A 23,760-nucleotide genomic window follows, 5' to 3' on the forward strand; every position below is an offset into this window, starting at 1 on the left:
TTATTGCACTAGACCTACATGTAGTTTTACCAAAACAACACCAAGGTAACTGTACACACATGGATTAGGAGTTCCAGTGTTTTAAAAGAAAATTTCCTCCAGAATGAAATTTTAATGTACCGTTTGTAATTCAGTAATATACGAGAACTGGTAAGAGGTCTATATATACATACACATAGATAAATATATATAGATAAACGTAAGATAGATAGGTACACACTCACACGCGTCCTAAGACATTCCTATTTAATGGACTTGGTGAGAGATCATATACCTCTTTCACTGCCCCCCTGGATTGTATCCGTCTCTTGCTGTCCCTTTTCAACTATTTGTTGGTCCTTCGCTTTGCCTTTCTGTCATGTTTTCATATTGTAAAGTACTCTTTCTTACATAAGGCCGTCTTGCACTTTTTCCATCCTCTGAATTTCCTCCATCACTAACAAGGCCAGGTTCACATTCCAGGAGGGCATTGACACAAAGACTATTTGCAGTCTCTTTCTTTAAAGCATATGTGGAAGCTGGTATATATTTTAACGACATCTATAATGATATGGTGCTATAGGCACTTGCCTGGTGTGTCTAGTGGGAACTCCAGCCCAGGACACCAACTTGTTGTATCCCCTTTAATTATCCTCCATTCTGTTTCTCTTTCTCTTCTCTTTTGTTCCGGATTCACCTAACTTGTTCCTCTCTCCCTGGTTCCATCCTACAGATGTTGGCTGAGGGTTGATAACTACTTTATCTGGAGCTTCATTGGGCCTGTTTCACTGGTTATTGTGGTAAGTACTTTGCACAGATACAGCCCTCTCAAGTCCTCTCCCTCTTTTGTTCGCTCAGATCTCACTTATTTACAAACTTTCCTGTATTCTTCTCAAACAAGAAAATTGAAAGGAGAGTTATCACACTTTTCATCTTCGCACTCCTCTCGCTTTCATGTATATTCATCAAAGCAAGAATTTCTGTCCTACTTTTAACTGTGCTAGTTGTGTTACTTTGATTTTAAAAGGTTTTTTTAAAAAAAAAACTAACAGACACTGACTGCATAAAGAGCTACAAACACCAAAAATTTACTTTTATAGGAATATAATTTCAGTATAATTTAGACACAGCGGTGAGCTGCTCAAATAACACCTGGAATGATTCAGACACCAATGAAAAGAAAATGATTTATGTTCTGTTAATCATGGCAAGCAATACATCTTTAACATATCTCAGTCTAATGTCACAATTTATTTGTTGAAAAATAATGATTGAGCTGGACAATGGTGATGGATGAAACAGGAATCTATTTTCAGGTAGTAGGTGATCTGTGTTTGGGGGGAAAAAGATCAATTCATAAATTAACTAACATGCCATGGAGCAGCCAATCCATATGATGTCTTCGTAAAGGGTAGAGAATACCTTCTTTAACAACTGCATATGTATATAACAACAGGAAAGGGATCTCTATAAATAACTTTAGATAGTATAATACTGGTTCTTTACCATAACACTGCATAACACAGTTACCAAAAGAGAGTGCCAAAAATAACTGATAGTATTCACTTACGTGGAGCATTTAATTTAGATTATACATAGAAGTGCATTGCTAATCAATGACAAGAAGAGGCAATTATCCCCATTACAGCGGATAATTTTTCTGGGAGAACAGTTCGATATCACTCATGCTTCCTACCAGATAAAAGACAATAGCTTATTGATTAAATGTGGCTTCTCGACTGTAGCTTCAAACAAAGAGTTCAAAGATTAAAGGAAAATTCTACCTAAATATAAATTGCCACGTAATTAATTTCAACAAATTTATAGTCTTTCCTGAAGCTGTAATTTGTGATCAACACAGCAGTAATCCTCTACCAGAATAATACAGTGGGAGCAGCCATCTTTTCTTCCCAGCAAAATGTCCTGTAATGCTTCATTGAATTATATGTAAAATTCTCTAGAATTTATGACAGCTGCTGTATTTTGTAACATTCAACCACAACATTCAAGCTATTTCTGCAACAATGTCTGCTACAAAGCAAAGGAGCTGGTCACAAGATTATGTTTAAAATTATTTTTATCTCAGATCAGAATGTTGTGAAGATACATCTAAAAATACAGTGAAATAAGAGTCTAGAGCATTTACAAGGGTGTTATAACCATATATTATTTTAGAAAGAGATGCAATGAGCCACAAGGACGACGACTTCCCAGTAAGCAGCAGAGGGCCAGAACCAGAGGGAGCTTAGACCATCTAGAATTATATACCGGTGCAGGAGAGGGAAACACTCATGGGAACCAATACTCTGGGCAAAGCTTTTCTACTGGCTGATGTAATGCCCTAAAAAAAAATAGATCTCATGGAAAATATTCTTTACTCTAGTGATGATGTAGCTGTCACATATGAGAGTTTAATCTGGATTACGTCAGCGTAGGGCACAGAACAACTAAGGGTCAAGAGTAGTCTTCATCCCTTACCTGAAGAATGATCAGGAATGGTGGCCAACCATATACCCGACACGTTTTGCCCCTGGACTTTCTCTTGATCTATTCTGCCCAGGTACTTTAGAGCACTTATTGTATTTTATTAAATATTAAGACTCCACTTCCAACGATACTTGAAGTTTCCCATTTTAAATATCATTAAACAGCAATGACTGTACATATTCCTACCAGTTAATCGTACTACTGGATTAAAAGGAAATCCTATGGAAACATTTTAAATTTCCACAAGATTTTATTTATTTTATTAAACACAAATATCCTATGAAGTATTTTAAGTATTTTTTTTGAGGTTTAGGTGTCATGTAATCATTAGAAAGATACTCTTAACATGCAATTTACTTTAATCTGAAGCCCCTAGGTCACTATTGTAGGCAATTGAGTGATTTTTAAATGCCAAACTCTACCCACAAAGCTTTCTATGCTCTATGGAAAAACATCCGGGAGATTGGTGCATCTGTTGGCTGTCTCAGGTTTCCCACTCAGTTGGGTCTGTAGGTTGTTTTATGACTCACAGACATAGGTAGATTTGAGTGAGCCCTCCATCCTCTCCGCTAGTAAACAGCGTTCAAACCTATTAGACTAATTGGGCACATCAAAACTCACTAGTGCTTCAGAAACCGAGGCTGCAGCGGAACATAGTCATCAAGCTAAAAAGAACATGAGATAACTTCACTGATATAACTGTTGAAACCTGCAATTGTTAGCACTCTGGCAACAAAATGAGAAAAATACAGTGTTAAGGGCTGTTGCCAATGCGGGAAAGTGTCAGGAAAAATATACTTTTTGTTCATTTAGCTTAGATTTGTGTTTTCCTGCTGCCTATGATAAAACTACATCTTACCCGCATTACGTTACAAGCTTCTGAAAGTGGCAGTCATGCCCAGTGTTAGCTGTAACAAAGCCTGGATTTCCGCAAAGCGAGCAGCATTTTACAGCAGCACGTGGTCATGCTTTTGGTACACTTGTGGCTAGACTGGCTTATGGAAATGCAACAAATTAAGCAGGTGGATAATAGACTTGATTGACCTTTTAAGGACTTTTCCGCACAGGTTCATAAAAAGGGAATCTGGTGCAAATTTTAAAAAATTGGTACTATTACCATGGCAACCAGCAGAGCAATAATCAGCTACATTCTATTGATTGCCACAATGACCACTTGCCAAGCTTTACAAAATAACAGTTTTTTTCTACATAACCCCCCTCCCCCCAATGTGTATGGGCAGACACATGCATTCTGTAGTTTACATCAAAGCAATAACCTAACATTTGAATACTTTTTAATAAAATAGAAAATTCACATGGAGTTGGCCCCCTTTGCTGCTATAACAACCTCCACTGTTCTGGGAAGGGTTTCCACAAGATTCTACTGCCAATGTTTTTCTATGGAAAAACCTAAACTCACACTAAACTATGTAGCATCCCGAAGCTAAGGTCATGTTTTCTCTTTTACTGATCTGTAATTTTTTTTTATATTCAGCAAAGGTTCTCACAGTACAACAAATTTCACTGGCATTTGCATACACAATGCATTATTGATGAATGTCACATATGGAAAACCAAAAGTTTGTAAGGGCCATAAGCAACCGAAGCATTTTTTTTAAATGTTAGTGAGTCTGTGGAGCCAACACTTAACAGCGTCCAAGGAATCTTAAAGCTAAAGTTATACTTCTTTATACTGCCCTATTAGCCCTGTGACAATATCTAAAGGTATTGTGTAAAAGGACAGGAACTATAAAATAAAGAAAATTTGAAATGGATGCAGTCATCTAAGTGATGTTAGAATTAATCTATAACTATTGATTAAGAACAAAACACGCAATCAACAAATAAAGCTGGCTAGAGAATACAGGTAGATAAAATATTGTGATGGTGCTTTTATTTTAATCATGTGTAATATACATATGGGACAGTCAAAAGCAATAACTTATTATTCTATTAGTGGAAGGCAAACATCCCCAGGAAATTGGGTTGGATGTGTTTACCCCATTCCAGATGTTATCTTTACCTTAGCCATTCCTAAGGACATGTGGAATACCCATGCCTGCGACATCGCAAGATCCATGCTAGAAGAGGACACTGCTGAGTTCTGTAGGGGTGATATAAGTAGATAATGATATGGAGCAAAGTAAAATTAGGAGCAGGGTGGGTTAAACCAGATGGGAAGTTTGTTTGGTTGAAAGCCACACTCTTCTGTAACTCCTAGGTAGATGTAAACATGAATACATTTCTGGAAAAAGTCCAAGAATCATCTCAGGAATTCACATAGCCTTCTTTAGGAATTTCTTAGCACTTTGAACCCTGACAATGTCAGAGGAGAAAGTGATCACAACTCATCTGCAAAAGTCAGCACCAAATAAGGTTTTGAAAATTTCTTAAGAGTTGAAAACCATCAACCATAGACATAAGCCAACAATCCCAGAACATTACCCTTTTACTGTCCTACTGTCAGGACTTGTTCTTTATATATACTTAAAAACTACATAAATTCAGTTGTATCTACCAAGCGCAGGTGAACTGCAATCACATTACTAAATGCTGTTGCTACATTTCTCAGTATCCAAGATCCATGGCTTTACGAATAAACCATGTTGTAAGTTAAAAAAGAAAACAGACATGACTAGAGAGCCTTTTTCAGTTACGACCCACAGGGAACACATATGGATCACCCTGTCCATGACCTCAAGAAAAAGGGGTGCAAGGAACCCTTTGCAGACTGTGTTTATTCTGCAAAGGCAGTAACAATACCATGGACCATCAAGACATTGACATTAATAGATGAAATGTGTAAAGCAGCTGTCTATTCAACTTCCATGTCCCCTTCTCACATAAAAGAAGATGTATCTTAGCACTTTCAGCAGAGCCAGATTTGGATATAATGTCCTACAAGCGCTAGTCGAATATGATAAATGACGTTGTTCAGCCATTATTTTTTATTGTTTTCGGACTCTTGCTTCTGTTGTTTAATATTGCTTGGCTAGATTCCATTGGTGATTGCCGTTTTGTGATTGTCGAGGGAAAAGTAAAGATCATTGTTTCTTGCTTTCATTTTCTTTGCCTTGACATCAGAACAAATTTACCAACAACTTTTTAACCTCTAGAGAAATCTTAGCTGATAGGGGTGATCAGAATTCAAAGGGGCAGTGAAGTTTCTATAATTAGAACGGAACATAAAGAGTTCAGTCAATGAATATTTTGCACTCTCACTACACAGCACTCTTAACAGTAAGTATTCCCTTTCTTTGTCATTAAATTGTTCTCTCTCTCATATTTACCCATAGAATAAGTATCCTAATAAAAACTGGACAATTGGACAACTGGATAATTTTAATTTTAGTTAGTTGGTTTTGTCATTCCCTGGGTAAACATTGGTTTATATTTGAATAAAATGCAAAAATAGGATTGCATATTTATTTCTTACTCACTCTATGCGAGAGGTGGGTGGTTTGGCAGCATATGATGTAACATGGTGAGGTCACCAAAATGTACATCCAACAGATTTAGGTTTTTCCTCTTGCTGGAAAGAGCTGGTTGCATTTTTTATAAGATTCTTAGTTTTAAATCTACAAGAACAGTAAACAAGTATTTTTTTTTTATTTTTTTTTTACTCAGCACAGGCAATCTGTCATGCATTTTGTTTTCAAATACTTCTTTCTATTTGTAGGTGAACCTCCTTATTCTATTGGTCACACTCCATAAGATGCTTCGGTCCTCCTCGGTTCTAAAACCAGACTCCAGTCGCCTGGAAAATATCAAGTGAGGGTTGACCCTACCCATGGCTCCTACTTAATATTTTTTACGCATTTCTGGTGCACCGTGGCTTTGAAAGGTGCACATATGTCTTCCACAAGATTTTTAACCTCTTTCCCATCTTTTAGGTCTTGGGCTCTTGGTGCAGTTACCCTCCTCTTCCTCCTCGGTCTCACGTGGGCTTTTGGGCTTCTCTTCATTAATAAGGAGTCTCTGGTCCTGGCATATCTCTTCACCACCTTCAATGCTCTGCAGGGACTTTTCATCTTTATCTTCCACTGTGCTCTGCAGAAGAAGGTTAGTGTTGATCCTTCAACATATAGGATCCCTGTGCTCTGACAGACAGCTGTACCCTAAAATATATTGCCTACTGTGTGTGGGTTTTCTTGTAACAATGCACACGTCTCAGACAGGGTTTCAACTACCACTGCAGTCCTATCATGTCCCTTAGCTAAAAATTTCATTTTGAACATTACTCCCGGGCAGAGACGTGCAGCCATAACACTTTATCACCTAATATTACAGAAGATTGCTTAGGTTGTAACCAGATTAGAGGAGCGTTCTCACCTTAATGCCGAACAAAGCACAACAGTATAACAGTGGCACTATTTTAGAAAATGCCATGTTGTTGTACAGAAGCTTAATCTCGTCACATTCTATGGTGTCATTATGTGCTTTTATGATTTTGAGTCATGTTAACTCCATCATGAAACATAATGCTCTAAAGTGAGGTGTGCACACTACCAGTTGGTTGTCTGCAGGCTTTTTCTCAGTTATAGGTTTTGCTGTGCTAATGGTGCATTCGTTTTAGGCGTACAAAAAAAAAAAAACTCCCTGTGCATAATCTGATAATTTCTGATCACAGGATTACTGTGACCAGTGAAGTTCCCGCACATTTTTTGGCAGCAGTGTATTTTTGTATTTTATTTTTAAGGGTTAGTTTTGGGCAAGTAGGGTAAATATACCTTGTGGATACTTTTCTTAGAGCCACTTGGTGTGTACTATTAATTATAGAAAAAAATATGTTCATATTACATATTAATATGAAATCCTATGTAATCAACAGTTAAAAAATTGGTATGAACTAGATGAGTCCCATTCCCCCACTTTCCTCACTCAAATATGATAAATGATGCTTTGTATATTATAACCATCCTTCCTTGGATCTTTCTTTTTCCGATTGGATAATAATTACATGCATGTCCCCCATATGATGTTTCGGAATGTAGTAGTTTCTTCTGCTTTTCTCATTCTTTATGATCTCCTCCCTTGCAGGTGCACAAGGAGTACAGTAAGTGCTTGCGACATTCGTACTGCTGCGTAAGAGGCCCCGGGGCAGAACACGGGACCCTCAAGTCAACTGTTAACAGCCGCTACTACACGCAGAGCAGGATCCGCAGAATGTGGAATGACACGGTCAGGAAACAGACAGAGTCTTCCTTCATCGCTGGAGACCTCAATAGTACTCCAACCCTCAATAGAGGTTGGTAGCTCTAGAATGCTTCTCATTTTTATGTTGTGTAGTATGCAGTGAAATCATCAGGCGCCTTTAAGCATATATAGATAGCGTGACTCTTCTTCTCTGCTCTTCAAAGGCACCATGGGTAACCACCTGCTGACCAATCCTGTGCTGCAGAGTCGTGTGGGCACTAGTCCATATAATACGCTAATCACAGAGTCTGTTGGTTTCAGTCCTTCATCTCCGGGATATAATGCCACTGGTAACGCAACCTACTTCTGTATATGTTATACATGCACCTGTATTAAGGAAATGTGCAGACAGTTTTTGACATTTCCATAACACACAGTAATTCAGAAATGTACAAGCATAGTGTTTACTGAGCCATTTCTGTATCTATTGACTTCGGATACGTCATCTTTTCCTAAATCCTAAACTGATGTAATTGTAAGGACTGCCTGTATTTGTTACCTTGTATGATGGACTGGATGTCTAACAGTATGAATTGTAATATAATTCCCATGTTTATATATTAAATTGCTAAATGTATGCCTTTCTTTCCCCTTTTATTTCTTTTTCACACCCTCTCTCCCATATGCTGACTGCTCCCAACTCCATCTCACTGATCCCATCACAAAATTCCCTCTTTCATTGCCTCCATTCTTTTATTTGTTCACTGCTGCAGGAAGCTTCAGAGATCCTAGTAAGTATATTCTGCTGTTATATGGGAATAGCATAACAATATGACACATGCTGCTGCTGCTACTCCTATTATGCCATGCTGTTCGAGGTTGCATGATGTTGAGACAGACTTATTTCACACATAATTAACCCTTTAATGACAAAGCCTGTACACGCTCCAGCTACCCAGACCCCTCTCTCTGATGTTATGGGCAATCCGCTGAAGTCAGTGAGCGACCCGCTGACGTTGTGTGCAAGGTCAGCGGGTCGCTGATGTTGCGTGCAAGGCTAGCCCCACATACAGAAATGGAACCCAGTTTTTCTCCATGGTGATCCGGAGAAGCAAAGCTTCACCTGGAGTCTCAGGACAAAACCTGGATAGTTTCCACATATGGCTTTAAGTGACAAATATGGTTATAATCTTCACGTGTCATGTCACTGTGAAAGCTTTCTCAACCACCGATAGGGATGGCATGGGATTCCACTGTTAGTTAAGCCGGGCCATTTTTTTCTTCAAAGAACAATAAAGTCTCAGGCCCATTCTAGAAAATGGAGGGCTGACCTCACAAATGTCTGACGTGCATTCTTCAGACTCACCGTGTTCCAGTTGAGAGTAACCAACTACTCCTATTAAATGTAAAGTATCTATAGGTAACTAAACAGTTAATTCTTACTGAAAAACATCTGAAAAAAGAGACTTAGCTTAGCCTTTCCCACATCAAAGTTTGTAAGGGAATTCTGCATGTTTTCTAGTATTTTCTTCTAAACCCGTACATCCATTTTACTTGTTATAATTTCTTTAAAGGTATAAGACCACTGATATCTCTTTTACTTGATACAGTGCTTTTTGTCTCTAGAGCCTGATAAGTACAATCTGAAGAATGCATAACTTCTGTAAAAACATATTTATTATATACACACGCAGGTGATACCAATCATCTCCTGATACAGACAAGTACACAAGAAAGCCTTAACAATAAGGAATTAGGGCTTAATTTTGGAACTCGTCTAAAATATAGGCTTTTACTGAAAATTACGATTTCAGGCTAAGATCATATCCACAAGTACACATGTCTCAAATAGAATAGGTAGTTTTGCTATAAGGCTGGGAAGACAGAGAAGCTTTTGATTTTTGAATTGGTTTTGCAACATGGAACATACTAACCATGTCCTCTTTGTCAAATTAATTCTAGAGCACACCTTAAGTCGAGACCCTTGTGGCAAAGACCCTCTTCCTCCACTTCCTCTCAATGGTAACTTTAATAACAGTTATTCCCTCCGCGCTGGAGATTTCCCTCCGGATCCTTCCAAGCTCACAGATGGTAGTGGAGGAGGCCGAAGAAATCTGACCGATGCAGCAGCTTTTGAAAAAATGATAATTTCAGAGCTAGTGCACAGCAACCTACGGGGAAAGTCACACGGAGGACCAACAGAAACAGGAGATGAAGAGGCAACAACGGGAGCAGCTGCAGATGGTGGAGAGGTCCCTTCCCTGGAGATGGAGCGCATGTACAAAGCTCTGGAGGAGCCTCTCCTTCTACAGAGAGCACAGTCTATCCTCTACCAAAGCGATCTGGAGGAGTCAGAGGCTGAAGCTGCCCCACGTGACTCACCAAATCGTGATTCCCTCTATACAAGCATGACCAACCTCAGAGACTCCCCGTATCCAGACAGCAGCCCTGAGCCAGGCCTGCCTTCAGCTGGGGAGATGCTGCCGTGCCACCAGGGGGTCCCGCAACCGACGGGAGCAGATGCCATGTACTTCCCCAGCCGATTGGGGTCTGTACCCCGGGGGCAGTTACAAGCCTTCTACCAGATGCCCCAGGGATTTCTGGGTCTGGAGGGGTCAGTGCCCGAGGGAGATGGGCAGATGCAGCTCATCACCAGCCTCTGAACTTATTCTCCCACCCCTGACACCAACACATTAATTCCCTAGAAAATTCTGCCCCGTCTCCATTACAGAAGAAAGCAAAGCCAGTTGGAAGGAAGGGGGATATCAGGGGATACTAAGTTGGGCCAGGGGTGAGGACAACATGCTGCTGTTTTGGCTAATGGACAGTTGGTTTGGAAACACAAGTGGAATCTGAACCCCCTTGTATCACCTCTTCATTGCCCCCTATATGTTTGGGAAAGGGGTAAACTGTATGTGGGTGGGGGAGAGTGAACAATACAGTTAGGGACTGTGGGTGCCAAAAATGCCTCTCCAAACAGCTACTGAAACGACATTGAGTTTGGCGCTGAAATGTACAGTATTGTTGTAAAGCCAGTAAGAAGACAGATAAGGGGGAAAGTAGATGTCGGATGATTATTTTGCCAAGGGAGATTAAGGATACTGGATGGTATTTAAAAAATGGAAACAACCATGCTGAGATTAAATTTTAGAATGGTGCCAAACAACCAGTGGGCTGCAGGATACTGAATAGTTATAGAAAATAACTAGAATAACATTTGGGAATCGATATATGCACTTACGAGAGGTATAAAATTAAATTGACCTTTTGGCAAAAAAGAATTGTGAACAAAAACGGAATAGAAGGTGGGTAGTGTTTTATGAGCTTACTTGGAACAGCAGGCTACCTTTGATTCATTGATGAACTTCTTCCTTGTGTTTTACAAATACAAAGATCCCCCTGATCACCTTTGATCCCCAGCCATACCCCTTCACTAGTCCTGAGGACAAAGAAAGACTTTTGGTCCAGTTACAGCTAGTATGGAATACATTTCATTTGTGGTTAAGAATCTGGAAACAGTCCAACACTACTCTATTCCCAAGGAGACAGAAACAAGATTTAGAAAAGGAAAAAATTCTGGACTACTGCCCTGCATATTCTTTAGTTAAGCACAAAAATTGCCCCACCCTCACTACCTCTCTTTTAGAGAGGAACAAGGGAACTTTATAGCTGGGGGAAGCAAGTGTCTTTTCGGACTGCTGTAAATATCGAACTTCTAAGGGGGAAAGGAGAGAAGAGGGGAGATAACAATACCCTTCCCCAATTATCAAAAGGTGCGGAACTGATCAGTAGGGGTTTATTTTGTTTTATTTCTATACTTGCCTTCTGTAATGCTATAGTAATTCAAAATGGCTGTTCTGCCACAGTCTCTCTTTATACCAACTATAGAATCATGAGTGAACTTCATCACTCCCAAAGAAATCAGAGCTAACTCTTTTCCCTGCATCTGTGTTGGCTTGTCCTAACTTATTTTGCATGTGAAAGGAAAGGGTGCAGGACCTAACTCGTCCTTAATTCTTAATGAAATTAAGTTGGCCTGTTGAGAAAATGCCATGCTATGTGGGGTGAAATATATACATATCTATGTATGTGGGTCGCTCAAAGAACAATACAGATGGTAAAACATTAACACAGGGTGATATAATGAATATCGTGACCTAAATTGTAACCCTTGGAGTTCTAGAGGCATACTTGTGGCACATAAATGGTAACTTGTCTTGCCCATAAGGTATGTAAAGTACCTGTTGCTTCTTTACCAGTGTTTTGTTCAGAACCAGCTCTCTGCTGCTATATGGAGGCCATAGAGTATAGGGATCTGTGCAATAGAGTAGCAATTGTATGGTCACCTGTAATAGTCACTTTAGGGGCTACCGTCATGCCTCGCTTTGCAGCTCCAATCACAGATAGGCTGATTCTAACATTCCAGTTGCTTTAGACTAGAGTTACCATCATGCTCAGTGCAAGACTTTGCCTGTCCATGTATCTAAGTGTGATGTCGGCCATTCATACATTATGGCTGTTAGACATTTGTTCACATTCTTGTGGTGGCTGCACACAGCTAAAGCCAAAACCTTTATAATCTATATACTGTATCTTCTTTGTTAAAACTGTAAAATTTATATACATGTCTAAATAAATATATAAACAATATACTTGCATATCAGGGCCAGAATCTGATATGTCTAAAATCTGGTATGTCCAGAATCTGTATTGGAAGCATTCAGGGATAGGGTTGGAGGCTAAAATAACTGACGGTAACAGCCCTGTAGACAGTCGACTCCAACAGAGGTACTAGACTTCTAGCAACTGTGTCCTCAATTTTACAACAGTACAATATAAACATCATAATTTCCAGGAACCAATGGCAATTTGCTCTTGTCATTTTTTTTTATCCCACCCATTATACTTTAGTCACACCATAATAGTTGGGATATACAGATAAAAAGCTTCTTCCAAAAAGCCTTTTTCCCCGTTGAGCATAATACAGGGGCTTCCAACCTGTGGCCCTCCAGCTGCTGCAGGACTACATCTCCCATAATGCTCTTTCAGCTAAGGGGCTGGCTGAGGAGGATGGGAGATGTAGTCCTGCAGCAGCTGGAGGGCCACGCCCCTGGCATAGTAAGAATTTCTATCTTGTGTGTCATTATTAGTAAATATATTTTATACTACTTACAACATAAAATGATAGTGAAGAACCACTATTTTGTATTACAAATTTAGAGGGATAATCAATGTTTCAAGCTAAAAGTCTATCTCGTTCTCACTCTCTCTCTATATATATATAATAATTTTATTTTTAACTTTTAAACAAAATGCCTGCTTCATCTACCTATAGAACATGCACTATTTAGAATGTACAGGTCCTCTCTTTGGAGCCTCAATGATCACCATCCTGTTTTTTATTTAAGGGGAATTACTGCCACCAGAATAGTGAGTGCTATTAGAACCAATAAGGACAGGTCCCTCTCCTGAATGCTTCCTGTGTTTCCATGGTAACCCTGCAGCCAGTGGAAACTTATGGTCACTTCCAGCTAGGATCAGAGTTGCCCATCTTTCCTGGGCCGAATAAGTAGGGTTGGTTGGTATAAAGTCGACTGTAGCCAAAAATTCTTGGCTCACTGACTGCATTTCCAACCAATCAGGAAAAAAGCCCCAGGATTCTAGTGTTATGCCTCCTTCAGGAATTAGACCAAAAATAAAAAATAAATATATTGCAGCAAACATGATTTTTAACTTTAACCCAAGACACAAGGAATGTCAGGGGAGATTACAGCAACGTTTTCCAATATGAAACAGTGTCTGGAGTGAAATATTAACGTATTGAGTGCTACCATCAAAATTCCAAATGTAAACATATCTGCATCCTAGTTGTGAACCAACCTTTAGACGCCAGAAAGGTGGCCCTCCTGGCACTTAAAAGGTTAATGTAACACCTAGCAATGCTGCTGACTAATCTGGGCAAATGACTAATTGCATAAATGGAGAATATGTATATATGTGTGTGTGTGTCTGGTTTATTTTTCCTTACTATCTTTTTTTTTTAGCTTCTTTTAAGTGGCTTTCTCTAACGTCTGCCTAACAGAGCCCCTGATCCTAACATGGGCAAAGGGTTAAATACCTCTCCGCCCCCTCCTCTCCTCTCTCTCCCTCTTTTTTTTTTTTTTTTTCATATGCCAAAACCAGAAATGGGTCGAACGCCATTCAACGAGCGAACAAAACAAAAAGAAAACTATCGTACGAAAGACTGAACTGATAATGCGTACGGACAAAAATCTACAAAAAAAAAAAAAGAACAAAAAAAATAAATATCGCAACTTGTGGAGTGAAAGAAACACACCAATAAAAATCTTTTTGATTTCTGGGTGATTGTCTTCATTGTGTTTCAACACGTGGATCTTGATTTTTGTTTCCCAATGGTTAACATATTTATAAATGCGGCCTACTGCAAATTTAGTTCCTAATGTGGCTGACCATGCCTATAGACATCTCAGGTTTGCTAAAGAGCACACTGACCTTGATCCAGGCCAAGTCAATGCCGATTCATTTTGGCTAAACAGTGCTCTTTGCTCTATATGGGAGAGGTTTTAGGTTTCAGGTATGCTCTAAAATGAAAGCAGGTTGACATACAGTCTAGGAAAGACTTATGGACTCATTATTATTATCTTTTATTTATATAGCGCCAACAATTTACGCAGCTTAATACTATACATATATTCAAAGGGTATGACAAGACGAAAATTGACAGACTAAGACAAACCGATACATTGGGTGGAGAGAGCCCTGCTCAAAAGTTTACAATTTAACTGGATTCTGTAGGGTCTTTCAGGACACAAAGGTGATATATAGCACCCAAGCAATTGACTACATACCAGGAAGAAGGCAGGAAAAGCAGTAATATAGGTCAGTATAGTTTCCCTAGCCACACTGTGCTGACTCTATGGCGATGCTAATGAAGTTTGTTCCTCTGTAAACGTTCTCTAGTCAAAGAGGATTGTTCACTAAAGCAGGACCGCCTTTAATAATAATTGGAACCTTGGCAAGCACCCAGATTGCATCCACAAAACCTGCCTAGCACCCAGATTAGCCTAGCACAGGACCTTTAATCTTTGTCCCTTAACAGCCTACCTGTGTAGTCTTTGCCCCAAACACCCTCCCTGTGTAATGTTTGCTCCAAACAGCCAGCCTGTGCCATCTTTGCTACTTACTCATTCATTGAAAAATATTCACTCATTCAGATACTCATTTACATATATTCATTCACAGACACTCATTCATACACACTCCCCCACGTCCTTACCTCAACTGATTTTTCTGTGGCGCATTCACACTCTGCTAACCTCTGCATTGCTCGCACACTGAGCGAACCAGGAACGCTGCAGGGCCATGTGGCATAACGTGACCCTGCTACGTTCCTGCTTTCCCTGGGCAGTACAGAAAGCAACGTAAACTGTCAGACCCTAAAGTGGTGGGCCTGGTCATAGTTACGGTCGCCTTTGCTGCAGGCTCAAGGGGCAGCTGTTATGGGGCCGGGCTGGTGTAACCACAACTGCCACATGAAATCTAATTTTAAAGAATAGAACGAAGGGTGTCCAGCTAGGTGATTAAGATGGAACCATTCTACTGTTTTCCACAGGCAGTATAATAAGGAGTTAGGATGTTTGTCTAGTAGATTGGGTACAGATAACAGATGGAGAACACCAAAAATTGCTAATATGCAGCTTCCTGAAAACATTATGTAATGCCAAACCTAGAACCACACAAATCAAATCTTAATTTTTTGTTATGAAGGGTATAATGTATGAGATGGCAAATGTTTACACTATTAGTGCTTCTGCATGCTTGATAATTTTCATTTTACAGACATGGAAAAGGCTCAAGAAGATACAGCATGAAACAAAAAATACAGATACCTGTGCCGTGCAGCCACTCAATACAACAGGATTTCACAGCCATATGGCAATAGAACCTACATACATACAATAAACTGATACAGCAGATGCATTTCGTAGCAACTGCCATTTAGTGGAACTGTCACTTTTATATTATCCTTAACATATATTTATGCAACACTTTTTGGTGCAGTAACAGGTTTAACAGGTCTTTTTGAGTATTTTCCAGCTTTGCAAACTGTCAGTGTGCTTTTGGTCCATTCGTTTTAGCTTATTTGCTCCAGGTACTGTAGGCTGGTCAGTCAGTGCATGGGGACTGCAATTCTAAAAACAGGACTTAAACCACTCCCAAGTTACTCTAGTCTTCTGTTTGGAATCATTGCTTGCTAAAAGCTAGATTTCATTGTGCTATATTACATATGATGTGATAATCCAGGCGGCTTCTGTTTAAGAATGTGCAGAATGGAGTAAATTCAGTATGGAGGCTGTACTGACTACGCATAGTACTCTATAGTGTATATGGCTTGGTTATGAGGGACCAGAGGTCTCCTAAACTGGCCCATGCAACAGTGGTGCACTGTTGAGTGTGATCTGCTCCCAGCTATGTGGCTGCCAATCTGCTGGAACTGCCCTTCTAGCCCAGAATATGCCGCTCCAAATGTCAACAAAATCAATTGATAAGCGCAAACAGAAAAAAAACATATTTAATACTTACAAATAGGGCTGCAACAACTAATCGATAAAATCGATGATAATCGATAATGAAATTCGTTGGCAACGAATTTCATTATCGATTAGTTGAATCGATTTTTATCGATTATAAAATGAGGGTTTTTTCAGAGCAAATGCTCTGAAAAATACCCCTCGTGTTATAATCCGTTTAGTGTGACTCACAGGAGTCACAGCAGCAGTTGCTACTTACAGTTCCTCCCTGCAGTCACTGCCGATTGGCCCGCCCACTTCCTTTTTCCAGTCCCTCCCTGCAATTGCTGCTGGAGAAAGAAAGGGGCGGGGCCAATCGGCAGTGACTACAGGGAGGGACAGGGAGTAAGAAAGGGGTGGAGCCAAATGGCCGATTGGCTCCGCCCATTTCCTTAGCATCGCCATGGTTGTGACACTCATCTAACTGTGAGTATAAAATTAATATTTGGGCTGCTGAAAGTTAGGGGAGGTGGGGGTTAATTTAGGGGCAGTTATAGTTAATGGGGTGTTTAGGGTTAACTTAGGGGCAGTTATAGTTAATGGGGTGTTTAGGGTTAACTTAGGGGCAGTTATTGTTAATGGGGTGTTTAGGGTTAATTTAGGGGCAGTTATAGTTAATGGGGTGTTTAGGGTTAATTTAGGGGCAGTTATAGTTAATGGGGTGTTTAGGGTTAATTTAGGAGCAGTTATAGTTAATGGGGTATTTAGGGTTAATTTAGGGGCAGTGGTGATTGATGGGGTGTTTAGGGTTAATTTAGGGGCAGTTGTGGTTGATGGGGTGTTTATGGTTAATTTAGGGGCAGTTGCGGTTGATGGGGTGTTAAGGGTTAATTTAGGGGCAGTTATAGTTAATGGGTTAATTTAGGGTCAGTTGTGGTTGATGGGGTCTTCAGGGTTAATTTAGGGGCAGTTGTGGTTAATGGGGTCTTCTCTTCAGGATTAATTTAATGCTGAGGACTGAGGGTTAATTTAATTAATTTAATAAGGTTAACTTAAGGTGCAGTTAGAGGTAAAGGGGGGCAAACTGAGGGGAATCTAAATCCTGGAGGGAGTGAAGATTAACCCTGTATTTATTTATAAAAGTATTGTGTCTGTGAACGGGTCTGCAAACCTATGAGTGCACTATGGCATATCAGGGGGGTATACGGCATACCTGGGGAGGACGGAGTGACATATCTGGGGGTATAAGGCATATAGGGTATATAAGGCAAATGTGGGGAGGGCAGTGTGGCATGTCTGGGAGGGCAGTGTGGCAAGCCTGGGCTCAAATATGCATAACTGGGGGGCAGGTTGGGGAAATAAAAACAAGAAAAAAATGTTATTCTGCCGTTTGTTTTTAATATCCTATGTTACTTTATTAAATAATTTAAAATAAATGAAAAATTTAATTTTTTTATCCGATTAATCGATTAATCGAAAAAATAATCGGCCAACTAATCGATTATGAAAATAATCGTTAGTTGCAGCCCTACTTACAAACAATGATTACTAAAGTGCTACAGCCAACAAAATATCTTGTCACCTTAGACAGTACAACAGACATAAAAATATTTATAGTGAGTTGTACACCAAAAATGCCCAAGTAACATATAATAAAGCCTGCTCATGTACACGCAATGAAAAGTAAAAACAATGTCACCTTGCAAAACTGACTGGTATTAAACACAAGCAGAGCAAAATTTGAATATACAATTTCTAATTTACTAATATGAAAGACTTGGTAAATGGTCTACATACTTTAAAGGCAGCCATCATACTGAACTTCCTGTTCTTGTGATTAGCATATGCATTGTCCTCCACTAATATTGGCACACTTGGTATATGAGCAATGAATGCTGTGAAAAATTGTCTTATTGTTTAACCCATTGAACTTTTCTTCAAAAAATTACACAAAAATACAAATATCATGGCAAAAATACCAATATCATGGATATCAAACAATTGCAAAAATGTATTTTTTAAAGAAAATATCAGAGTTAACCAAGATTTACCAAGGGTGCCAGTGGGGGGCACTGTATAAATATTTATTCTCTTTGCTTGAATATGACTGGTATGGAGTAAAGGCAGGATAGGGGAAGTGTGATAGGAGTGGGAATGCAGGTCTCCATTAGCTGGTTGAATACAATAAAGGTTGAGCTAGGCTGCTCCATAGAATAACACAGGGAAGCTACTGTATGTTTTTCTCTGCTTGGTCTTCCTTTGCCATTTAACCCCTTCATTCGTACCGGGACGCCTATTAAGAAACCCCTATGGATGTCCCAGTACGTCCAACCCTTCGTGCAGCGTCAGGGACACATCCCTGCCGCTGCACGGGAGATCAGGCTGGACTCCCCACTGACAGCAGAAGCCGGCATTGCCGGCTTTCTGCTGCCCGATCTCATGAAAGCCGGTAAGCTGTTACATTGTAAGTAAGCTGTTACAGTTTCAAACTGCGGGGATATCCTGCCCTCCGATGAGGCACAGAGAAGCTGCGATCTCTCTGCAGGTCTGTGAGAACCTGCATAGAGATCACAGTGTGATCACTCCCCCTCCCGTCCTGAAACAGAAAAGCTGAAAAAAAAAAAAGTTAATTCATTAAAAAAAATAATATTAAACAAATCATTAAAATAATAATATAAATAATACTAAAAAAAATTCTAATGTGAGCTGTGATGTCATAGCGACATCACTGGCACATTCAGTAGGTCCCTAGGAGGACCTCTAACCATTTCTGTGTAAAAAATATATATAAAAAATACAAAAAAAATGTAAAAAAATTTAAATTAAAAAAATATATAAATAAAGATAATAAAAAAATTTATTAAAAAACCTTACTTCCCATTGTCCTAGCATAACATCTAGCCAGTATAACCCTCCTGCCCCCGTTCACAACCCCCAAACCCGTTAAGCCATAGGCACAAAAATTATACAAAATTGTACACCTTATAGTATGCTCCCTGGTGCTGGGAAAGTCTGGCAAATCTATATAAATTAGATATTTCTGAAATCAGGACACCTGAATTGATAAACTTGGAGGCAATTTTCTATCACTTTACCTAATTTTGCGAGGATTCAGAGGGAAAATGTAAAAAAAAATAGGTTTTTTTCTAATCTTCGCTAGTTTTTACTAAATTTCTCATTCTAAATTTTCAGCTAATCATCCAACTATGGTATCAAAAGAAAGCTCTATCTCTCCTTGAAAAAACAATATATAGTTTACATGGGTACACTATTCACAGGAAAGGAGAATAATCGCTAAACCGACATACCGCAAAAATGGCAAAATTGCACCGGGCTTTGAGGTACCAAAAACCCCTGGGATTGAAGGGGTTAACAGAATCTGTATAGGATCAAAAGTACCTGTTTTGCTCAAAAAGGGCTGATTCCTGCTACACTTGATACAGCCACTTTACTAGGCACAAAATTATGAAGAGGATGGTTGGATCGGCATACATAAGGAAATAGCTAAACCACAACATGTTAAAAGCTGCTTAACGCAAAGCAAATGAATAAAAACGATGGTAACCGACATGTCTGCAAGCTTGTCAAACAAAATAGGGGAACTAGAGTTACTGCCAAGTGCTGAACAGTATGACCCAGCTGATATTTATACCTGGGAACTCTCTGGGAGAAGAACCGTCAGTGATGCTGTTGCCAGAAGGAAATGCACGAATGGAAGTTCAGGCATTTAAATCCTTATTGAATTTAACAGATTTGGGCCCCAGCTGCCAGGAGAAATACTAGGCTATCATTTTGGGGGCGTGGTTTGACAGCCGACCAACATGGACGCTTAACTTGCTGGCTCCGCTGGCCCACTGCATTAATTAGCTCCAAACGGCGCTTCTCTACTGAAAATGGGGAAACACTCGAAGGCTACCGCTACCCCTAAGCCTGCCCCGCCGAAGGATCGACCGCTACCTACCTCCGTGAAATCCTTCTTTCACAATTTGCCGGACGCGGAGTCCCGTGATTCCCTGGAGAAGGCCTCGCCACCTGGTCCTTGTAGCGTGGCCTCGGATCTGCCGTCTGAATCCAGCCGAGATGGTGACGGTTGGCGGGACACCCTGAAAGATCTACCTACCAAAGCGGATCTTATTTCTATTATTCGAGACACTCATGCTCCGCTGAAAGCAGACCTCGCGGAAATCAAGCGGGACCTCCAAAACATGGGCGACAGAGTCACTACCCTTGAAAGTGATGCGGTTGCTACTCGCTCGGCAGTGGATGCCGCTTCGGAACAACTTCATCTACAAGCTGAGACTATTGCCCGGCTGACGCAAAAGGTCGAAGACCTTGACAACCGGGGCCGTCGCTCTAACCTGCGAGTACGTGGAATTCCGGAGTCTGTTGCTGGGCCCGATATCACTACGGTGACCTGTGCTCTTTTTAACCGCCTGCTCCAACAACCGGATGACACGGTAATTAAATTTGACCGGATTCACCGGGCACTTCGCCCTAGACAGCCTGATGGTTGCCCGCCGAGGGATATAGTGTGCTGTCTCACGGAATACGCAAGGACGCTATACTTGCTGCGTGTCGCAAGGCCGGCTCTTTGGATTGGGATGGTAACGCTATACAAATCTTTCCCGACCTGTCTCCCATCACCCTTCAGTATCGTCGGATGCTCAGGCCTCTTACATCTGCCCTCCGGGATGCTGCCATCCCCTACCAGTGGGGCCTTCCCGTTCTCCCTGATGGTTCGCAAGGGACCGGACCGCTTTATCGTCCGTCGGGCTCAGGATGTACCGGACCTCCTTGAGAAGCTGGGCCTACCTGCTGTATCTATTCCTGATTGGGAATTTTCTTTCCCTCTCCCACCCAAATTGAGCGACTCCTCGCGTGACTGGTTGGCCAGACCCCAGAGGCGCCGTAAATCCAGACCGGAATGATGCTCTCCATGATTACGCTGTAAGCTTACCTTGCTGTTCTTCACGGGACTTTTTGCTGGCGCTTCCCTGGACTCCTTCACGTCTTCTCATCGCCCGGCTCCGCTTCGAGGGTTGACCTCTGGCTGCACATCGCCGCTCCCTATCGTCCTGGATGACTTTAGGCTCTTCTGCGGTTGGCTACCGCTCATGGACTACCCGTGTGTTCCCTCTCTCTCCTTGCGGACGTCGTTGGTACCGGCTTGTCCGGTACTTGCACTGTTTGTCGGGTTCATGCGAGGGTCGACCCTTCCTTTTGTTTATCTTTGCTTTGGCTTCTCTCTTTTTTGTTATTTTATTATTATTATTGTTTTGTGTTTTTATTTGCCGTGTACCTGGTCTTGCCTCGTAGGGCTCTTGCTTACCGGGACTCGGTGTGTAGTATTGGGGGTCCCTCGCCTTTACGGCTCCCCTATTGTTTTCCGCTTCTGGTAGCTTTTATTTTGCTTTTCGTCCCTGCTGCGCTCTTTCTCCTCCTTTGGGGGTTTTTTCTTTCCTAGTCATGACGATCGGGACGCCTTTTTCTTTTCCTTTCTTTTCGCAACCGATCTCTGTCATGGCTCCCTCTTTCCTTTGAGGGCCTTCCTGGATGGCGGGTTGTGAGTTTTACCCGCAGCGCTTCCCTTGGCCTCCGGTTTCCGGGTTAGCCCGTGCTCGAATGCACTCTTCCACATCCCTGTTAGCCCCTTTTTGAGTTGTCAGTCTTTGTTGCATCCTTTCTCCTCCTTCGGGAGTCTTTTTCCTGCCTAGCCACTACGGTCGGGAAGCCTTTTCCTTTTTTCTTTCTGCTACCGACTCCTGTAGTGGCTTTCTTTTTCCTCCACAACCTTTGCCAGGGCAATAGGCTGTGAGCCATGCTAGTTAGTTGCGCCAGGCTACTTTGTGGCCCTGGGCTATTTGACTGTTTGCCTCGCACACACTTACCCGCTTTCGCGCTTCTGTTCGTTAGCCCTCCGTGTCTGTCTGTCTTTTCTGTTGCACCCTTCTCCTCCTCCGGGAGTCGTTTTTCTTTCTAGCCATGGCGGTCGGGAAGCCTTTCCCTTCTCCTTTCTTTTTGCTCCCAGCTCCTGTCATGGTTTCTCTTTTGCTAGCGTAGCGCTCACCTGCCAGTGGCGGGTTGGGTGTCTGTAGCACACGGTTCCGCATTCCACGGTCCTTGGTGGCCACACACACCTCTACACACTTACTTGTTTTATCCCCATTTATTTGCCTATTTTTGCCTATTCTTACGCCGTTTTGGTTTCTTTCCTCCCTTGTCATATTTCTGGTATGCGGTGGGCCACGGTGCCTGCTATAATTTTCCTTTTTTTTATTGGTTTGTAATTGTTTATTTTTCTTTCTGTGTTGTTTCTGCTGTCTCTGCTCCCTGAGCTGACCATCCTGGTTCCTTGTGTACCAGGCCTTTGGTTTTGTCCATTGTTTGGACGTTATGGCTCTCCTGTTGCTAGGCACTCTTCGTGTTGGTGCCTGCCTCGTGGCTTGTCCACGCTTTGTTATGTTTTATGGTTCTTGTGTTTATATTTGTATGGATTTTGTTGTCTTGATGGCGCGTGTCTTCTGCTCACTCTTCTACTGTCTCTCTAGGTGTCACACTCATGCAATCGAATAAAGTGAGATTTACTACCCTTAATGTACGGGGCCTTAATAAGCCGGAACGTCGTTCTCAACTGATTCACTTCTTGCGGTCTGCTAAATCTAAGGTCGCCTTTATTCAGGAGACCCACTTCAGGGCCGGGAGGGAACCCAAATTATATTCTCAACACTTTCCTCTCCTCTACACGTCTAGCTCCCCGGATTCCAAAACTAAGGGGGTCGCTATATTACTCCATAAATCCCTGCCGTTTCAGCATGTTGACACCTGGAGGGATCAGGAGGGTAGATGCCTCTTCATTAAAGGTTTCGTTGCCACCCAAATGGTTACCCTGGCCTGTGTTTATGCCCCCAATCGTGATCAAACGCGGTTTCTGGTTTCTGCCCTCCACAAATTAGCTGATTTTCAGGAGGGGATCTCCTTGTTGGGTGGTGACTTTAATATGACGTTGGACCCGCGACTGGACAGCTCCTCGGGACGGTCGTGCATCTCCTATTCGCGCATCGCCCGGGTTAAACGGGCCCTTCACGCTATACAGTTAGTGGACGCGTGGCGTGTCCAACATCCCTCTACTAGGGATTACACGTATTTTTCCCCTTTACATTCTCGTTATACGAGGATTGATACTATTTTCGTGTCTCACCATCATTTACCTATGTTGTCCTCCTCCAGTGTGGGTCCCATCACTATAAGTGACCATGCCCCGGTCCATGTTACTCTCTCCTTTAAGTGTCTCCCCCCCCCGCTCCTGGTGTTGGAGACTTTCGGAGAATGTTTCTGCCCATCTGCCCATCTGCCCTTTTCCACTGTTTGGGAGGCCCATAAGACGGTGATACGGGGGCGGCTAATTCAAATGGGGGCTACTGTTAAGCGCATCCGTTTGGGTGAAATCATGCGTCTTACTAATGAGATAGCTCGTTTGGAATCTAGGCATAAACTCACCTTAGACCCTGCACTCCTGGTTCAGTTGGTTGCTCTGCGAGAGAGGTTGGCGTCCCTGGTGGATAGTCAGTCTAGGCGACTTTATCTCCTAACCCGTAGTCACTTCTATGAATCTGGGGACAAGGCGGGT

At 41.5% G+C, this 23,760-nt stretch overlaps 1 protein-coding gene across 1 annotated transcript in view; it reads left to right on the forward strand.

The window, feature by feature from the left end:
• LOC149279226 (adhesion G protein-coupled receptor L1-like) overlaps positions 1-10,265 on the forward strand; it is a 55,780-nt gene extending 45,515 nt beyond the window's left edge. The window contains exons 15-21 of the mRNA XM_089501458.1: positions 713-779; positions 6,146-6,237; positions 6,360-6,528; positions 7,507-7,714; positions 7,827-7,952; positions 8,376-8,393; positions 9,565-10,265. Coding sequence (XP_089357584.1) covers positions 713-779; positions 6,146-6,237; positions 6,360-6,528; positions 7,507-7,714; positions 7,827-7,952; positions 8,376-8,393; positions 9,565-10,265 — 1,381 coding nt within the window. The remainder of the gene's footprint in view (positions 1-712; positions 780-6,145; positions 6,238-6,359; positions 6,529-7,506; positions 7,715-7,826; positions 7,953-8,375; positions 8,394-9,564) is intronic.
• Positions 10,266-23,760: the final 13,495 nt, after the last annotated feature.

This window comes from Sceloporus occidentalis, unplaced genomic scaffold (genome assembly GCF_023333645.1).
Source record: "Sceloporus occidentalis isolate IW3139 unplaced genomic scaffold, rSceOcc1.0.p SCAF_174, whole genome shotgun sequence".
Taxonomy (NCBI): domain Eukaryota; kingdom Metazoa; phylum Chordata; class Lepidosauria; order Squamata; family Phrynosomatidae; genus Sceloporus; species Sceloporus occidentalis.